At 36.5% G+C, this 15,626-nt stretch overlaps 1 protein-coding gene across 2 annotated transcripts in view; it reads left to right on the top strand.

Annotated features, from left to right (window-relative positions):
• Positions 1-15,180, top strand: part of PYGO1 (pygopus family PHD finger 1) — a 34,352-nt gene extending 19,172 nt beyond the window's left edge. For both annotated transcript variants that reach the window (XM_053717500.1, XM_053717501.1), the window contains exon 3: positions 13,209-15,180. In XM_053717500.1, coding sequence (XP_053573475.1) covers positions 13,209-14,261 — 1,053 coding nt within the window. In that variant the 3' untranslated portion in view covers positions 14,262-15,180. The remainder of the gene's footprint in view (positions 1-13,208) is intronic.
• Positions 15,181-15,626: the final 446 nt, after the last annotated feature.

Raw genomic sequence — 15,626 nt, 5'->3', positions numbered from 1 at the left:
GGATTGGCTACGGCTCCAAGAATCTTCACAAAGGTTCTGGGTGCCCTTCTGGCGGTACTAAGACCGCGAGGAATTTCGGTAGCTCCGTACCTAGACGACATTCTGATACAAGCTTCAAGCTTTCAAACTGCCAAGTCTCATACAGAGTTAGTTCTGGCATTTCTAAGGTCGCATGGATGGAAAGTGAACGAAAAGAAGAGTTCTCTTTTTCCTCTCACAAGAGTTCCATTCTTGGGGACTCTTATAGATTCTGTAGAAATGAAGATTTATCTGACAGAAGACAGATTAACAAAGCTTCTAAATGCATGCCGTGTCCTTCATTCCATTCAACTCCCGTCAGTAGCTCAATGCATGGAGGTGATCGGCTTAATGGTAGCAGCAATGGACATAGTACCCTTTGCACGTCTACATCTCAGACCGCTGCAATTGTGCATGCTGAGTCAGTGGAATGGGGATTACTCAGACTTGTCCCCTACTCTGAATCTGGATCAAGAGACCAGAAACTCTCTTCTATGGTGGCTTTCTCGGCCACATCTGTCCAGGGGGATGCCATTCAGCAGGCCGGACTGGACAATTGTAACAACAGACGCCAGCCTACTAGGTTGGGGCGCTGTCTGGAATTCTCTGAAGGCTCAGGGACAATGGAATCAGGAGGAAAGTCTCCCGCCAATAAACATTCTGGAATTAAGAGCAGTTCTCCATGCCCTTCTGGCTTGGCCCCAGTTAAAAACTCGGGGGTTCATCAGGTTTCAGTCGGACAACATCACGACTGTAGCTTACATCAACCATCAAGGAGGGACAAGAAGCTCCCTAGCAATGATGGAAGTATCAAAGATAATTCGCTGGGCAGAGTCTCACTCTTGCCACCTGTCAGCAATCCACATCCCGGGAGTGGAGAACTGGGAGGCGGATTTCTTGAGTCGCCAGACTTTTCATCCGGGGGAGTGGGAACTTCATCCGGAGGTCTTTGCCCAAATACTTCGACGTTGGGGCAAACCAGAGATAGATCTCATGGCGTCTCGCCAGAACGCCAAACTTCCTCGCTACGGGTCCAGATCCAGGGATCCGGGAGCGGTTCTGATAGATGCTTTGACAGCACCTTGGAACTTCGGGATGGCTTATGTGTTTCCACCCTTCCCGCTGCTTCCTCGATTGATTGCCAAAATCAAACAGGAGAGAGCATCAGTGATTCTAATAGCGCCTGCATGGCCACGCAGGACTTGGTATGCAGATCTAGTGGACATGTCATCCTGTCCGCCTTGGTCTCTACCTCTAAGACAGGACCTTCTGATACAGGGTCCATTCAAACATCAAAATCTAACTTCTCTGAAGCTGACTGCTTGGAAATTGAACGCTTGATTTTATCAAAACGTGGTTTTTCTGAGTCGGTTATTGATACCCTGATACAGGCTAGGAAGCCTGTTACCAGAAGGATTTACCATAAGATATGGCGTAAATACCTATACTGGTGCGAATCCAAAGGTTACTCCTGGAGTAAGGTTAGGATTCCTAGGATATTGTCCTTTCTACAAGAAGGTTTAGAAAAGGGTTTATCGGCTAGCTCATTAAAGGGACAGATCTCAGCTCTGTCCATCTTGTTACACAGGCGTCTGTCAGAAAATCCAGACGTCCAGGCCTTTTGTCAGGCTTTAGCTAGGATCAAGCCTGTGTTTAAAACTGTTGCTCCGCCATGGAGTTTAAACTTAGTTCTTAACATTTTACAGGGTGTTCCGTTTGAACCCCTTCATTCCATTGATATAAAATTGTTATCTTGGAAAGTTCTGTTTTTAATGGCTATTTCCTCGGCTCGAAGAGTCTCTGAGTTATCAGCCTTACATTGTGATTCTCCTTATCTGATTTTTCACTCAGACAAGGTAGTTCTGCGTACTAAACCTGGGTTCTTACCTAAGGTAGTCACTAACAGGAATATCAATCAAGAGATTGTTGTTCCATCCTTGTGTCCAAATCCTTCTTCAAAGAAGGAACGTCTTCTACACAATCTGGATGTAGTTCGTGCCCTCAAGTTCTACTTGCAGGCAACTAAGGATTTTCGACAAACGTCTTCCCTGTTTGTCGTGTACTCTGGTCAGAGGAGAGGTCATAAGGCTTCGGCTACCTCTCTCTCCTTCTGGCTTCGTAACATAATTCGTTTAGCCTATGAGACTGCTGGACAGCAGCCTCCTGAAAGAATTACAGCTCATTCTACTAGAGCTGTGGCTTCCACTTGGGCCTTTAAGAATGAGGCCTCTGTTGAACAGATTTGCAAGGCTGCAACTTGGTCTTCGCTTCATACTTTTTCCAAATTTTACAAATTTGACACTTTTGCTTCTTCGGAGGCTATTTTTGGGAGAAAGGTTCTTCAGGCAGTGGTTCCTTCTGTATAATGAGCCTGCCTATCCCTCCCGTCATCCGTGTACTTTTGCTTTGGTATTGGTATCCCAGAAGTAATGATGACCCGTGGACTGATCACACATAACAGAAGAAAACATAATTTATGCTTACCTGATAAATTCCTTTCTTCTGTTGTGTGATCAGTCCACGGCCCGCCCTGTTTTAAGGCAGGTAAATATCTTTTAAATTATACTCCAGTCACCACTTCACCCTTGGTTTCTCCTTTCTCGTTGATTCTTGGTCGAATGACTGGGAGTGACGTAGAGGGGAGGAGCTATATGCAGCTCTGCTGGGTGAATCCTCTTGCATTTCCTGTTGGGGAGGAGTTATATCCCAGAAGTAATGATGACCCGTGGACTGATCACACAACAGAAGAAAGGAATTTATCAGGTAAGCATAAATTATGTTTTTTTCACTTTTTCTATATTTTTTGAAAACAAATGACTTAGCAGCTTGTTATATGTATCTATTTTAGGCTGAATATTGTAATTTATTTATATATATATATATATATATATATATATATATATATATATATATATATATATATATATATATATATATATAGATAGATAGATATAGATACAATTGTATTTTATACTCGTCCTGAGATATTGTACTTTTTATGCTTTGACTGCTTAATATAAGCCTAATCTTCTTTTATATGTTAAACGGCTTAACAGAATTGTCATAGCTTACTTTTGTAAATATAATATATGCATCATGGATAGACATATGCTCTATATGTTGTGGCCACAACTATATTCTTCTTTATTCGTTTTTCTTTTTTTTTTTTTAATTTTTTTTTTAAACCAAGTATTGTATTATATTACTCTTTTTAGAGTTAATAAACCTTTTTATGCAATTGAAATGAATCTGAATTAAACAGATATTATTTAGGAAAATTCAATTTTATTAAATTCTACATCCTCAGCTTTCATTAGCGCCACTCATTATTCTTTTCTGTCGATATGCATAGATATAAATACAGGTCTGTATCTCTCTATAAGTTTGTCAAAGTATAAGAGGTTACCTCTGTGTAGTAAATCTGAAAACAGTATAACAAAATGGAATTCTAAAACTATTCACTCAATAGATTATAGTATTTATATGCAAATGGTTACCATCTAGTTAGTATATGTGCTATCCTATAATTTTTACAAAATTTAAAATTTAATTTTAAATATTTTAGCTTATATAAGATCAACAACTGTGTTGTGGCAGTATTTTGTAAGTGCTTTATCAGTTATAGTTAGAGATCTAAAATCTCCAGAAATGTTGAAGTCATGGGAAAAAATCGTGTTTTCCCTCCTGTTTTTTTCTGGGAAAAAATGGAAATTTTAGAAAAATTTAAAAAAATGCAGCATGGAGTAGTTTTACAAATAGTAATTTTGTTACACTGGGAACATGAAATGCAGTGTATATAAAATGTATTATGCTTGAAATAAAAGTACAGCTTATTCAATAAAGAAACTAAACTTGCTTTTTAAAACATTATTTTTTGTTACAAATGGAATAACAAGGTCTGTATATGTAGAACAAGGAAAATGAAAATATATCCAATGGGGATGGAGCCTGAGAATAGTAAGTAATTTAAAGGTTTAAATCCGTCACTTTTCCCAGAGCGAGAGAGTCATAAGTATGTCATTAACAGTTGATATTGGTAGTGTAAAAGGGGAGAGGATACCATAGTATTTCCGACCCCTTTTAAATGTTACAGCAGACCTTAGCCTATATTTAATTCCACTTAGGTTGGGGGGCCAGGTTATTAAATCCCTCCTACCCCCACAATGTGCTGTTCCAGCATAGACACAAGGGATACAATAGCATCAATGTCCGTTCCTTGAGTGGTATCAATGTAACTGGGTCCGTAGCTCCTCCCACTTCTTAACCGGACAAATGCTTGTACACACTAGCACTCAAAAATAGGGGACCGGGAATTCGATCCCTCCTACCCCCATACTGTGCTCTTTGTATTCACAATGTGAAGGAAACATACAATGGCCCTCAAAGTTCACTTTCTAAGTGGATGACAATCACCCACCATAGCAGCAGCCTGTACAGTCCGGATAGCAGTACCTCTAGAGCTTGCGACAAGCGCTTTCCACTTCCTCTTAGTCCATACTCCCCATGACTCACACTCCCTGTGTGGAGTCAGATGTTGCCGCACTGTTTTGCCTGTTTTTAATAGTTTGAAATAAAATTTCTGCTTTTATACTTCTATGAAGTTGGATTTCCTTTTTTTCTAAGGCCTGTATATGTTAAGAACATTTCAACTATACATGAAAACCGGTAACTACCCCCTTTTCCCTCCAAAAGCAACAAAAAACCCAAGAAACCATCAGCATTATTTGTGCCAATAGGATATGGTAATTGTGGGGTGTAAGGGCCACCTCAACCTGATCTTCATCAGGTGTTGTTTTATCTATAAATGAAGGTATTGAGTATTTTTGTGAGGCAGTGGTTTGCCACACTTCTTACTTTGTGAAAGTCAATCCTAGTGTGTTTTTCAACCCACAGAGAGACAATGGCCTGGGTGCAAATATAAATAGCATATATGACAGATGTAAATGCACTCTCAGGACTTCCACAAATTTCTTTATTGGAACGTTTTCGGAGTAGATAAATATATAGAGTAGATAAATGATTCAAAGCACTCTCTGGACTTCTGACAACAAAGACAACATTTATTGTGATAGTGACGTTTCGGGACCAAACCTGTCCCTTCTTCTGACAGTCAAACACTGCAAAACTCAAACTTAAATAGGCCATACAGACCCTCCCCTGTATTGCTACCAATCACAGGTAAGCGTGTGCAAAAGTGAAGACCACACCAAAAATAAGGTGTGGACAAGTGATAGTGTATCTTGTGTAATTATGAATGTGTATAACATAAAAACAACTAAAAGATCATTATTAATATAATCCTCATGTGTACTAGTAACCATTGATCATAATAGTTAAATTACAAAGTCATATTAATGCAAATTTACATACTACATATTAAAGATTCACCCCTTCAAAGTGCTCAAAAATGGATTCAACCACTATTCAGTGGAACCACCCCTCTTCATTGATAGGTGTAAATCTACAGTCACCATTCAACTATATACTAAGTTTATTTGGATCATCAAAATAGAAAACCAAGCTATTTCTTATTGCTGTACCTTCATAGCACCTAAATGTGAGGTATCACTAAGCAAAAAACACAAAACAATTTCCTTAAAAGCAATTTATACAAGCTTGCGATCACATCGTAATCTAATGCTGCTGTCATCATAACAATGCTTGACACACCTCCTACTCTCATAGGTCAAGCATACACACTCCCTCTCAATCTCTTTATGTGATGGGAAATAGACAGACTAAAGCTGACAAATCCTTATTTGTTCAAATGGCCGCATCACAAGGAGCGCTCCAATCCCAAGCCGTTTCTTACTTGCACAATACCAATGTGCCCTGTGTTATCAGATCGCAGCTAGGGACAAACGTCCGCGAGCACTCCCCTCAAGATCGCACAGGTCGAGTGTTACCGTCTGAGCTAGAGACCAAGTGCACTCCCACAGCAATCAACAACTGACGCACTAGCAGCGCATATCCCATAGGGTATTCATAGATTGTACCAAATTACCATAACAATACAGGCCGTACGGTCAGATCGCAGCTAAAGGCAACTGTCATCCTGACACCTGAAGCCACACCCCTCACGTTCTCATAGGTCAATAGCCATCATCGCTTATCACCACAATCGCAAGCTGTAGTGTCGCCGAATAAAGACAACCAAACCCTCAATAGATCAAATCCCTAGGTTATTCATCAAGACCCAAATATTAAGTGCTTGTACAACGTATATGTAACCATAATGTGAGCTTGAATAAACCGTCATCACCTATCCTAATAATTTAAGCGCCTCACACCCCCATGTCAAATCTGAATAGCAAGTAGTCTCAGTCACACTGATAGTCCCAAAGGCAAATGATATATAGTAACACTGGTATCCTTCAGCATAAACTCCTATCTTAGTGGTCACGGGCACCACACCCCCATAATAGACAGAAGTACACAAATGATGTCTCAGCATCATATGTCTTATGCTCAAATAAAAAACTTTCTGTTAGGATGTGTAGTTCCCATATTTTGCATATTAGCTACTACTACAAAGATCAGAGGTACAAAGTGACGTCCCAGCTTCGTAGCAGTGATTATACTCAGCCACATCCTCTACTCAACTACATGCCTCATATTAGATTGTGTAGTTCCCATATGTTACATATTAACTACAACCAGACCAGCATACATATGTATGTATACTCTCATACCCAAATCTTTATAGTCTAAGACGGACCTCGTCATTAGAACAGTGATGGGTAATATCAAACAAATATATAAGCGCCAAAAAAATATATATAATAATAGATATAAGCACCCGAAAATTACAAACACCTAAAAATTAATAAAGATGCAGAATGTAAGACTATAGGTAAATACAGCTTCATTACAAATACTATTCAGCCTATGTAGATCCATTCCCAAATGGATGTTCCAGGCCTAGAGACAATTCAAAAATATATGTGACAATCCAATCTAAGAGAAGCCATTTGTATGAGGGGGCAAACCATCAATACATTGGTCAAACCAAGTCCCAGATCCACAATTGAGCACTACAAGAGAGTGAATCTAATATATCGAGCTGATCAGGCTCTACTCAATATGAAAGTGTGAACAAAGGTGGTGTGGTGTAAAATATCCCGTGTTATATGGTGAAATGAAAAATAGGAAAAGCTAACATTACACATACAAAATTAAAATTAAAATAAAAGCACAAGTGTCTACTGTAAACTGCCAAAACAATGGGATAAACCATGCATACATGGCCCCAATGGCTGATAATAAACTAAATGGATAAAGCTAAAAGTTAAATATTATTAAATAAGAGGCAACAAACGACTAGGACATTATTTTCACTCCTAAACATATATAAAATAAATCAGGACTCTCATTTGGTAGTTGGATCCATGTACTAGCCCAAGAATGCTTGCCAACCAGATTGTATATTGAGGCCTCTGGGCACCAATGTACCCAATTCATGAATCCAGCGAGCCTCCTTTTGGAGCAGAATCTTCGCTCTGTTACCACCCCGTCTCAGTGGTGGCACGTGATCGATCAGGCGAAACCTGAGATCAGTGACTGAGTGGTTACTGTCAAGAAAATGTTGTGCCACAGGTTGTCCGGATTTTCCACTGTCAAGTGCAGCTCTAATACTTGAACGGTGGTTCGCCATTCGAGTTCTGGCATCATCAGTAGATTTCCCAATATAAAATTTCCCACATGGGCAATTGAGGAGGTATATAATATGTGTAGTAGTACATGTTAGGAACCAGTTGATCTTATACTTTTTCTTTTTTTTCTATTTTGATGATTCAAATAAACTTAGTATATAGTTGAATGGTGACTGTAGATTTACACCTATCGATGAAGAGGGGTGGTTCCACTGAATAGTGGTTGAATCCATTTTTGAGCACTTTGAAGGGGTGAATCTTTAATATGTAGTATGTAAATTTGCATTAATATGACTTTGTAATTTAACTATTATGATCAATGGTTACTAGTACACATGAGGATTATATTAATAATGATCTTTTAGTTGTTTTTATGTTATACACATTCATAATTACACAAGATACACTATCACTTGTCCACACCTTATTTTTGGTGTGGTCTTCACTTTTGCACACGCTTACCTGTGATTGGTAGCAATACAGGGGAGGGTCTGTATGGCCTATTTAAGTTTGAGTTTTGCAGTGTTTGACTGTCAGAAGAAGGGACAGGTTTGGTCCCGAAACGTCACTATCACAATAAATTTTGTCTTTGTTGTCAGAAGTCCAGAGAGTGCTTTGAATCATTTATCTACTACATACTCCTGAGAGCACCCTGGCAGTTGTGGAGAGTTGGTGAGAGTGCAAATACTGAACTTTGATAGATATAGATATAGATATAGATAGATATATATATATATATATATATATATATATATATATATATATATATATATATATATATATATATATATATATATATATATATATATATATATATATATATATATATATATATATATATATATATATATATATATATATATATATATATATATATATATATATATATATATATATATATATATATATATATATATATATATATATATATATATATATAATCGATTGTCATTGGTTCACTCATGTGTTCAGTTAGAAACCAGTAGTGCATTGCTGCACTTTCAACAAATGATACCAAAAGAATGAAACACATTTGATAATATAAGTAAACTGGAAAGTTGTTTAAAATTGTATGCTCTACCTAAATCATGAAATAATTTTTTGGGGTTTCATGTCCCTTTTTAATAGGAATCATTTAGCTAAAGGTTAAATAGATAAACTAATTTGTCAGACAAATGTAAGCTCCTCTCTCAATTAAGGCCTGAGAGGACAGAAACTATCATCACTGTACACCAACAATCAGCCACTGTAGGAAGTACAAGATGGAGCCCGCAAGCAAACTAAATTGAAACCTTTCCACTGCAGTGCCCCCTAGAGGCAGAAATGCTTATTTCTCTTATTTGAGAATTGCACTGAGAAGTACAGCGTACTTGCATTGTATGGCAGGATTTGCTTGTCTTCAGCTGAGAAAACTTGCAATGATTTAAAACTTTACATAAAGTCTCAGAATCCTTTCATTAAGGTCTTAGTGTTATTTAGTTTGAATACCATATCATAGACATATTATTTATCATTGTAAAATAACATATTCCACGCTCCCATTTTTTTAAATTTGTCCGGAAAAAAAAAAACGCTTGAGGAAAAAACTTTATTTTTTTCCCAATTTTTCTGTCCCCCCCCCCCCAGGCCTTCCCATCTCTAGTTACAGTACATATATGCACTCCTCAAAATGATTTTCATTAAAGGAGGTCCATTTTTTCAATGGCTAATCTCCTCTGCTTCCCTTATTACACTGAAGTCTTTCAGTGAACCACTATATTTAGTGGGGGCACTCAAATTCCTTCTATCTTACAGGGGTTAAACATATAGTTATATTAAAACAACAATGTTTTAATATAATGCTCGTCTAGCACATAACATGTATGTTCCTTTAAAGGGATATAAAACCCACAATTTTTCTTTCATGATCCAGATCATGAGATTTTAAACCACTTTCCAATCTACTTCTATTATTCTTTTGTTGAAAAGCAGAGACATATGCTTAGGAGCCGGCCTATTTCTGGAGCACTATATGGCAGCAGTTTTGCAAAAATCTTATTGCAAGAGCACTAGATGGCAGCACTATTTCCTACCATGTAGGGCTCCAGATGCCTATCTAGGTATTACTTCAACTCCGAATATCATGGGAAACAAGCAAATTTGAGAAGTAAATTTAAAACTTGGGTGCATTTCAGCTTTGAACAGAAGTATTTTTGTAATATACATTCATTAGCAAAAATGCTTCTAATAAAAGCTATAGCTGTTTCAAAGGTGTATTTAAGTATGCACCGTGCACCAGCATTTTATACACAGCACTTGCTCAGAGAGCCTAAGTTGCTTTTATCATCTGGTAATGACTACATTTGTTAATTGCTAACATGATATAAGCCACACTGGCACTCTGAGCAGCTGCAGTATTTAAAATGCTGGTTCACTGACAATATCTAGCTATGCTTCACATGCACGTGCAGAGAAAAATGCTCACACTAAAACAGTGATAACTTTTACTAGAGGCATTTTTGCCAATACGTGTATATTAGATGAATTAGATCTTTGAATAGAAACATATTTTTGCTAATGCATGTATATTGCAAATATGTTTCTATTCAAAGATGTAATTCATCTACGTGCATTAAAATTTTGACTGGAATATCCCTTTAAATGGTATACTCAGTCTGAATCACAAAATATATTTTTTAGGTTTCATATCACTTTAATTCAGTACTGCCTGCTAATTCTAACTTAGGGCCCGTTTATAAAAAAAAAACTGGCCAGCGTGGAAATAAAGCACGCAAATTCTTTAGGGTAATGTATATCCTTCTCATTCAGTACATAGTCAGAAACAGCTCTGAGACTAAATTTGCCAGTACGGACAAGTCTTCTTAGATAATCTCACCAGAGCAGAGAGCTTTAGAAAATAGACTACATGACATACTTGCACAGAGCAATCGTTTTTAGCATGTTTTTCCTTTTTTTTTTTTTTCTTTCCATGCTCTACAAAAATATCTGAGCTTACAGTGATACCATCTATTCTCTTTGCCCTTCAGTATGTGTCCATGGTCATTCTCCTATCTCCATTAGATTGAATCACTCCATAGAAGAGTGTTTAATAAGTTTTTGTTGGGGGGGAATCAGTGGCCTCTAACCTTTATGTCTCTGGGACAAGAAAGAAAGCAAAAAATAAAGCTTAAAAATGTATAGATTTGAATACAAATTATTCCCCAATTCAGACATTTATCTTACTGATTGGGGCCAATGTGTTAAATATCTAGTACTTGTAAACATGCAATATAGTAATTTAAAATTGGAGTTCATGTACTCTATTAAAATAAGCTAAATGGTTAAACACATGGTAAATTATCATCTAGGATCCACAAAGAACCACTGGCCCTAAGTGGAAACCGGGATGCGTAGCTCAATGGGTCAGCCGCAGTTTTCATGTGGACCAGCAGTTCTCTGTGGCTACTGAGTGCTACTTTACCTATGTGGTTAACCCTTTTCAGGGGTTGAACACACAAATTTGTGTGTAACAGTAGTGATGAAATTACATGCTCTAACAAGTTAAAACGTAATTTTTGCTGTAATTATTAAAACAGAATATCTTATCTTTTTAAAAAAAAAAAATTTGTCTAGACCATTTATTTTATTTTCAAAACGACATGAAACCCAAAAATGTTTTAACTGATACTGTGTAGCAGTATAAACGTGAGAGGTAGTGTTTCCGGCTTTGGGTTTCTGGTCAGCCCTCATGGATGAGTGCTACTTGGGTAACAGCTATTCTCTTGGTATCCTTTTGATGAAAATTATACCTAGGTTGACTAAGGAGCAGCAATGCGCTGCTGGGAGCTAGCTTGTGATTGGTAGCTGCACACGTATGTCTCGTCTTTTTCTTGCCAAATATGTTCATCTGTGTTTATCTCCTTTGCATGATTTAAACGTCCAATAGTGCAATAACTGTTCTAACACATAACAGTATCTTATTTTTACATGTTTATGTTCCTTTAATACTAGTTTGTTTCCTGAGGTTTTTGCAGACCTTATTTTAGAGTCTACAGAAAATCAGCAATGTAGCTTAACGTTTATTTATATTTTTTTCACAACCGATGTAGAGGCTTACCACTTCTGCTCTGAAAGTTCCTCTCCATCCAGTGGCACAACTAGACCTCAAAGTGCCTCAGGGCAAAAGGCTGTGGCAGGGCCTCCCCATTTTATTAGAACCCATTCCGTCCATTTCCAGAAACTGAACCATTGTCCACATAGGAGGAAAAGGAGCTGCTTCCCTGTGACTATGGTCTCTATGTTCAGAAACTTACCATCAGGGAGAGAAGTCGCATAAAAACCTTGTCGTGTTTTTTTTTTTTTTTTTTTTTAGCATTATATTGTTACGTATGTGTCTCACCTCCTACATACAGAGCCCTACATAGTAAGATCAACAGCTCCAAAGCCAAAATTTGCCTATTTAACATTCTTTGATGGACCTTACAGTACAGGGGAGACTTCATAGATCATTTAGCCAGAGTGGAGAACTTAAAGGGCCACTAAATCCAAAATCTTTCTTTCATAATTCAGATAGAACATACAAATTTAAACAACATTACAATTTACTTCTATTATTTATTTTGCTTAATTTTTTAGATATCCTTATTTGAAGAAAAAGCAATGCACATGGGTGAGCCAATCACATGAGACTTCTATGTGCAGCAACCAATCAGCAGCTACTGAGCATATCTAGATATGCTTTTCAGCAAAGAATATCAATAGAACAAAACAAATTAGATAATAGAAGTAAATTAGAAAGATGTTTAAAAATGCATTCTCTTTCTAAATCATGAAAGAAAAAATGTGGGTATCATGGCCCTTTAAGATATGCACTTGTGCTGCCGTCATGTACATATATGGTTGCAGAATTTTCTGTACACTAGATGGGCCCTCTGAGACCACTTTAGTTAGGCCCCCATCTACATACTAAAAGACAAAACAAGTCTTGAACTGTTTTTTTTTTTTTTTTTTTTTTTGCTGCTGCAACTATAGCAACAAGTAAACATGCAGTTTGAGAGTTTCACAGAATAAAGGGTTCTTGCAATGCAATGCTCAATATGAGCATGCGCAAGCTACCACAGACATTCTTTCTCTTTACGCCTCAACCTGTAGATCGTAAGCTCACTGAATTCATTTATATTTGTTTACTTTGATTTATGTTTTTTTTTCTTCTTTTAATCATATCATACTTTCGCACAGAGTTTATGAATAAAGATACACAGTGACCCTGATTTATAGTTAAAAAAATAAATTAAAAAAATAGATACATAAAACAGACCAAACTAAACACATACAAGAGGAAGAGGGATCTGCTACTAGTGTACAAAGCACTACAGAATTTGTCAGTTTTACAAATAAATGATAACAATAACATAATAAATAAAGGGGAATGCCTTACAGATCTCAATGAAATAACCCTGTTATTTAAACTTGTATATTATGTATGTGTATATATATATCTGTCTAATATTGTTATTTCTTCACTTCATCTATATATTTTTTCTTGTATTACTTCTACAGGGAATTTCCTTTTCTTCTCAATCAGAGTATGCTCCACCAACAAATACAAGTTCAGATGTTCTTATTGCTTCCAATCCTTTCGATGATGAATACACCATATCACCGCCCTTTGGGAATCCTTATTTCCATAAAACTGGATATTCTGCTGTTAGGAATTATACTTTTAGAATGCCTACCAGCATGCCACACAGAATGGTGTCTCAGTTTTCTGGATCCTATACTTTCAGAAATCAATCCCCATCATTCCCAGAAGACAGAATGGCGATGACATTTGGCAAACCTCGCCTATTTAATACGGGTTTACAGAATAACATAAACTATGATAAAGAACTCTTTACTAACAGGAGTGGTCAAACTATTACTCTGCCAGGACAGCACTTTAGAACAAATCGTCAAGACTTCAGTACTATGACCGCACACAACTCTATGCCAATTTACAACTTTGAGACAATTTCTAATAAAGGCATGGGGATGGAAAGCAGCAATCCATATACTGATTCAAAAAATCACTTTCTTCATACAAGAATATCTACTTCAAGGGCAGACTTTTCACCAGAATTTTATAAAAATGCTAATCAGAGTTCCACACCACATACAGTCTCGGATGGAATAATTAATTTTTCTTCTGAAGCCAATCCAAAGAGCCGTAAAAAACAATTAATTGGTACAGAAAATGTGCAGCCTAAAATTGATCAACTTGTTAATGGTGGCCATACTAATGGAACTCGAAAGCGTCAAGCACCTAGAGTGGCTAAAGATGATGTAACCGCTAATGAAAAATGTAACAGGTGGCTTCTCAATTCTTCTTATAGCAGCAGTTTACCCTGCAACACTTTATATTCTTGTGCTGTATGTACTAATGATATTCATGATGTCCAGGATGCTGTAAGGTGTGAAGCATCGTGTTTGAAATGGTTTCACCGATCCTGCACTGGGATGACTGAAACAGCTTATGCACTTCTAACCGCTGAATCCTCTGCCATTTGGGTTTGTGACTCTTGCTTTTCCACAAAAGACATCCAGCTATTACGCACCAGTAAAAATATAAGTTGAGGTTTATGGATGTTTGACATTTAACCTATGTTTATTCTTATTTTGTGACGTAATAAGGTACTACAGAGTGTCCTAGCTATTTCTGCTTTATGTTGCAGCAGCAGTTCATGATTGGGTACACCTGTTAGAAATGCTCTTTGCTAGAATATATGAACAAACATTTAGAGCGTTAATGCAAGTTGTATAAAATTAAGGCCTGTTTCCCTTATTGACAGCATCTCATATTTAACATTTAAAAATGCATTAGTCAGCTTGCTTTTCCTTTTATAATTTCTTTTGAATATTTTGAAATCCTTAGACCTAGTGTTGAAGCTTAGCTTGTGCTGTCATATAAAAATAATGGTCAAAGTTATCAACTTAAGAGCCCTCTGTAGTTTGAGGATCATTTTCAGTATGCAAATAGAATACATTTTTGTTCTATTGGATGTCTGCAGTCAGTACTGTTATTGTTCTTGAGTGTGTACTCCAACAGTTCTTGCATTAGTTTTGTTTTCACAATAAAGAGGCCAGGGCTTGAGAAACATAAAAATTAAACCAGCAAAACTATTGAGAAACCAGGTGTACTCTTTATACAGGGAGTTGTGTATCTCTAAGGATTTAAAAAACAAATACACATTTTTAAAACTTTGGCTTTTAGGTTTTGTCTGGCATTGCATCATTTTGTGATTACAAAAAATTTATAAGCTTAAACTATTTTTTTAATAAATGGGGGGGGGGGATTTCCAATAATTTTGAAATAAGTAACACAATCCTGTTTTATAAAATATTAGTATTTATGGGCTGAGATCATTTATAAAGTTTTAAGATGTGTATATTTTGCTTACCTATTGCACTATGTTTAACCCTCTAAATGTGAGTAATTCTTTTTAGACATGAAATGTTCTCAATATTTATAAAACTACATTTTTTAAATTCTAAATGATTATTCCTGTCTTTTTCACATAATAATGTTATGCACTGCAGCGCTGTTAAACAGTTTTGATTTCTCATAGAATTTTTGCAATATATGATTGATTGTAATAATTTGACTGCGAAAAATGTCTACTTTAAACACTGGTTATCTTGATCAGATCAAGACTCAGTAATGTATCACAATAGTTGAGTAACAAAAAAAAAACTTACAAAGAATGAGAACCATCAAATAAATTATTTAAAAAAAAAAAAAAAAAAAAGTTTCAAATTCCTTGTATTCATTAACATTCTTTATGGTAATCCAACCTATACCAATAGGTTAAAGGGACAGTCAAGTCCAAAAAAAACTTTCATGATTCAAATAAGGCATGTAATTTTAAACAACTTTCCAATTTACTTTTATCACCAATTTTGCTTTGTTCTCTTGGTATTCTAAGTTGAAAGCTAAACCTA

Source organism: Bombina bombina, chromosome 6 (assembly GCF_027579735.1).
Source record: "Bombina bombina isolate aBomBom1 chromosome 6, aBomBom1.pri, whole genome shotgun sequence".
NCBI classification, from domain to species: domain Eukaryota; kingdom Metazoa; phylum Chordata; class Amphibia; order Anura; family Bombinatoridae; genus Bombina; species Bombina bombina.
The sequence above is the reverse complement of the archived record's forward strand: the minus strand, read 5'-3'. Positions and strand labels throughout refer to the sequence as shown.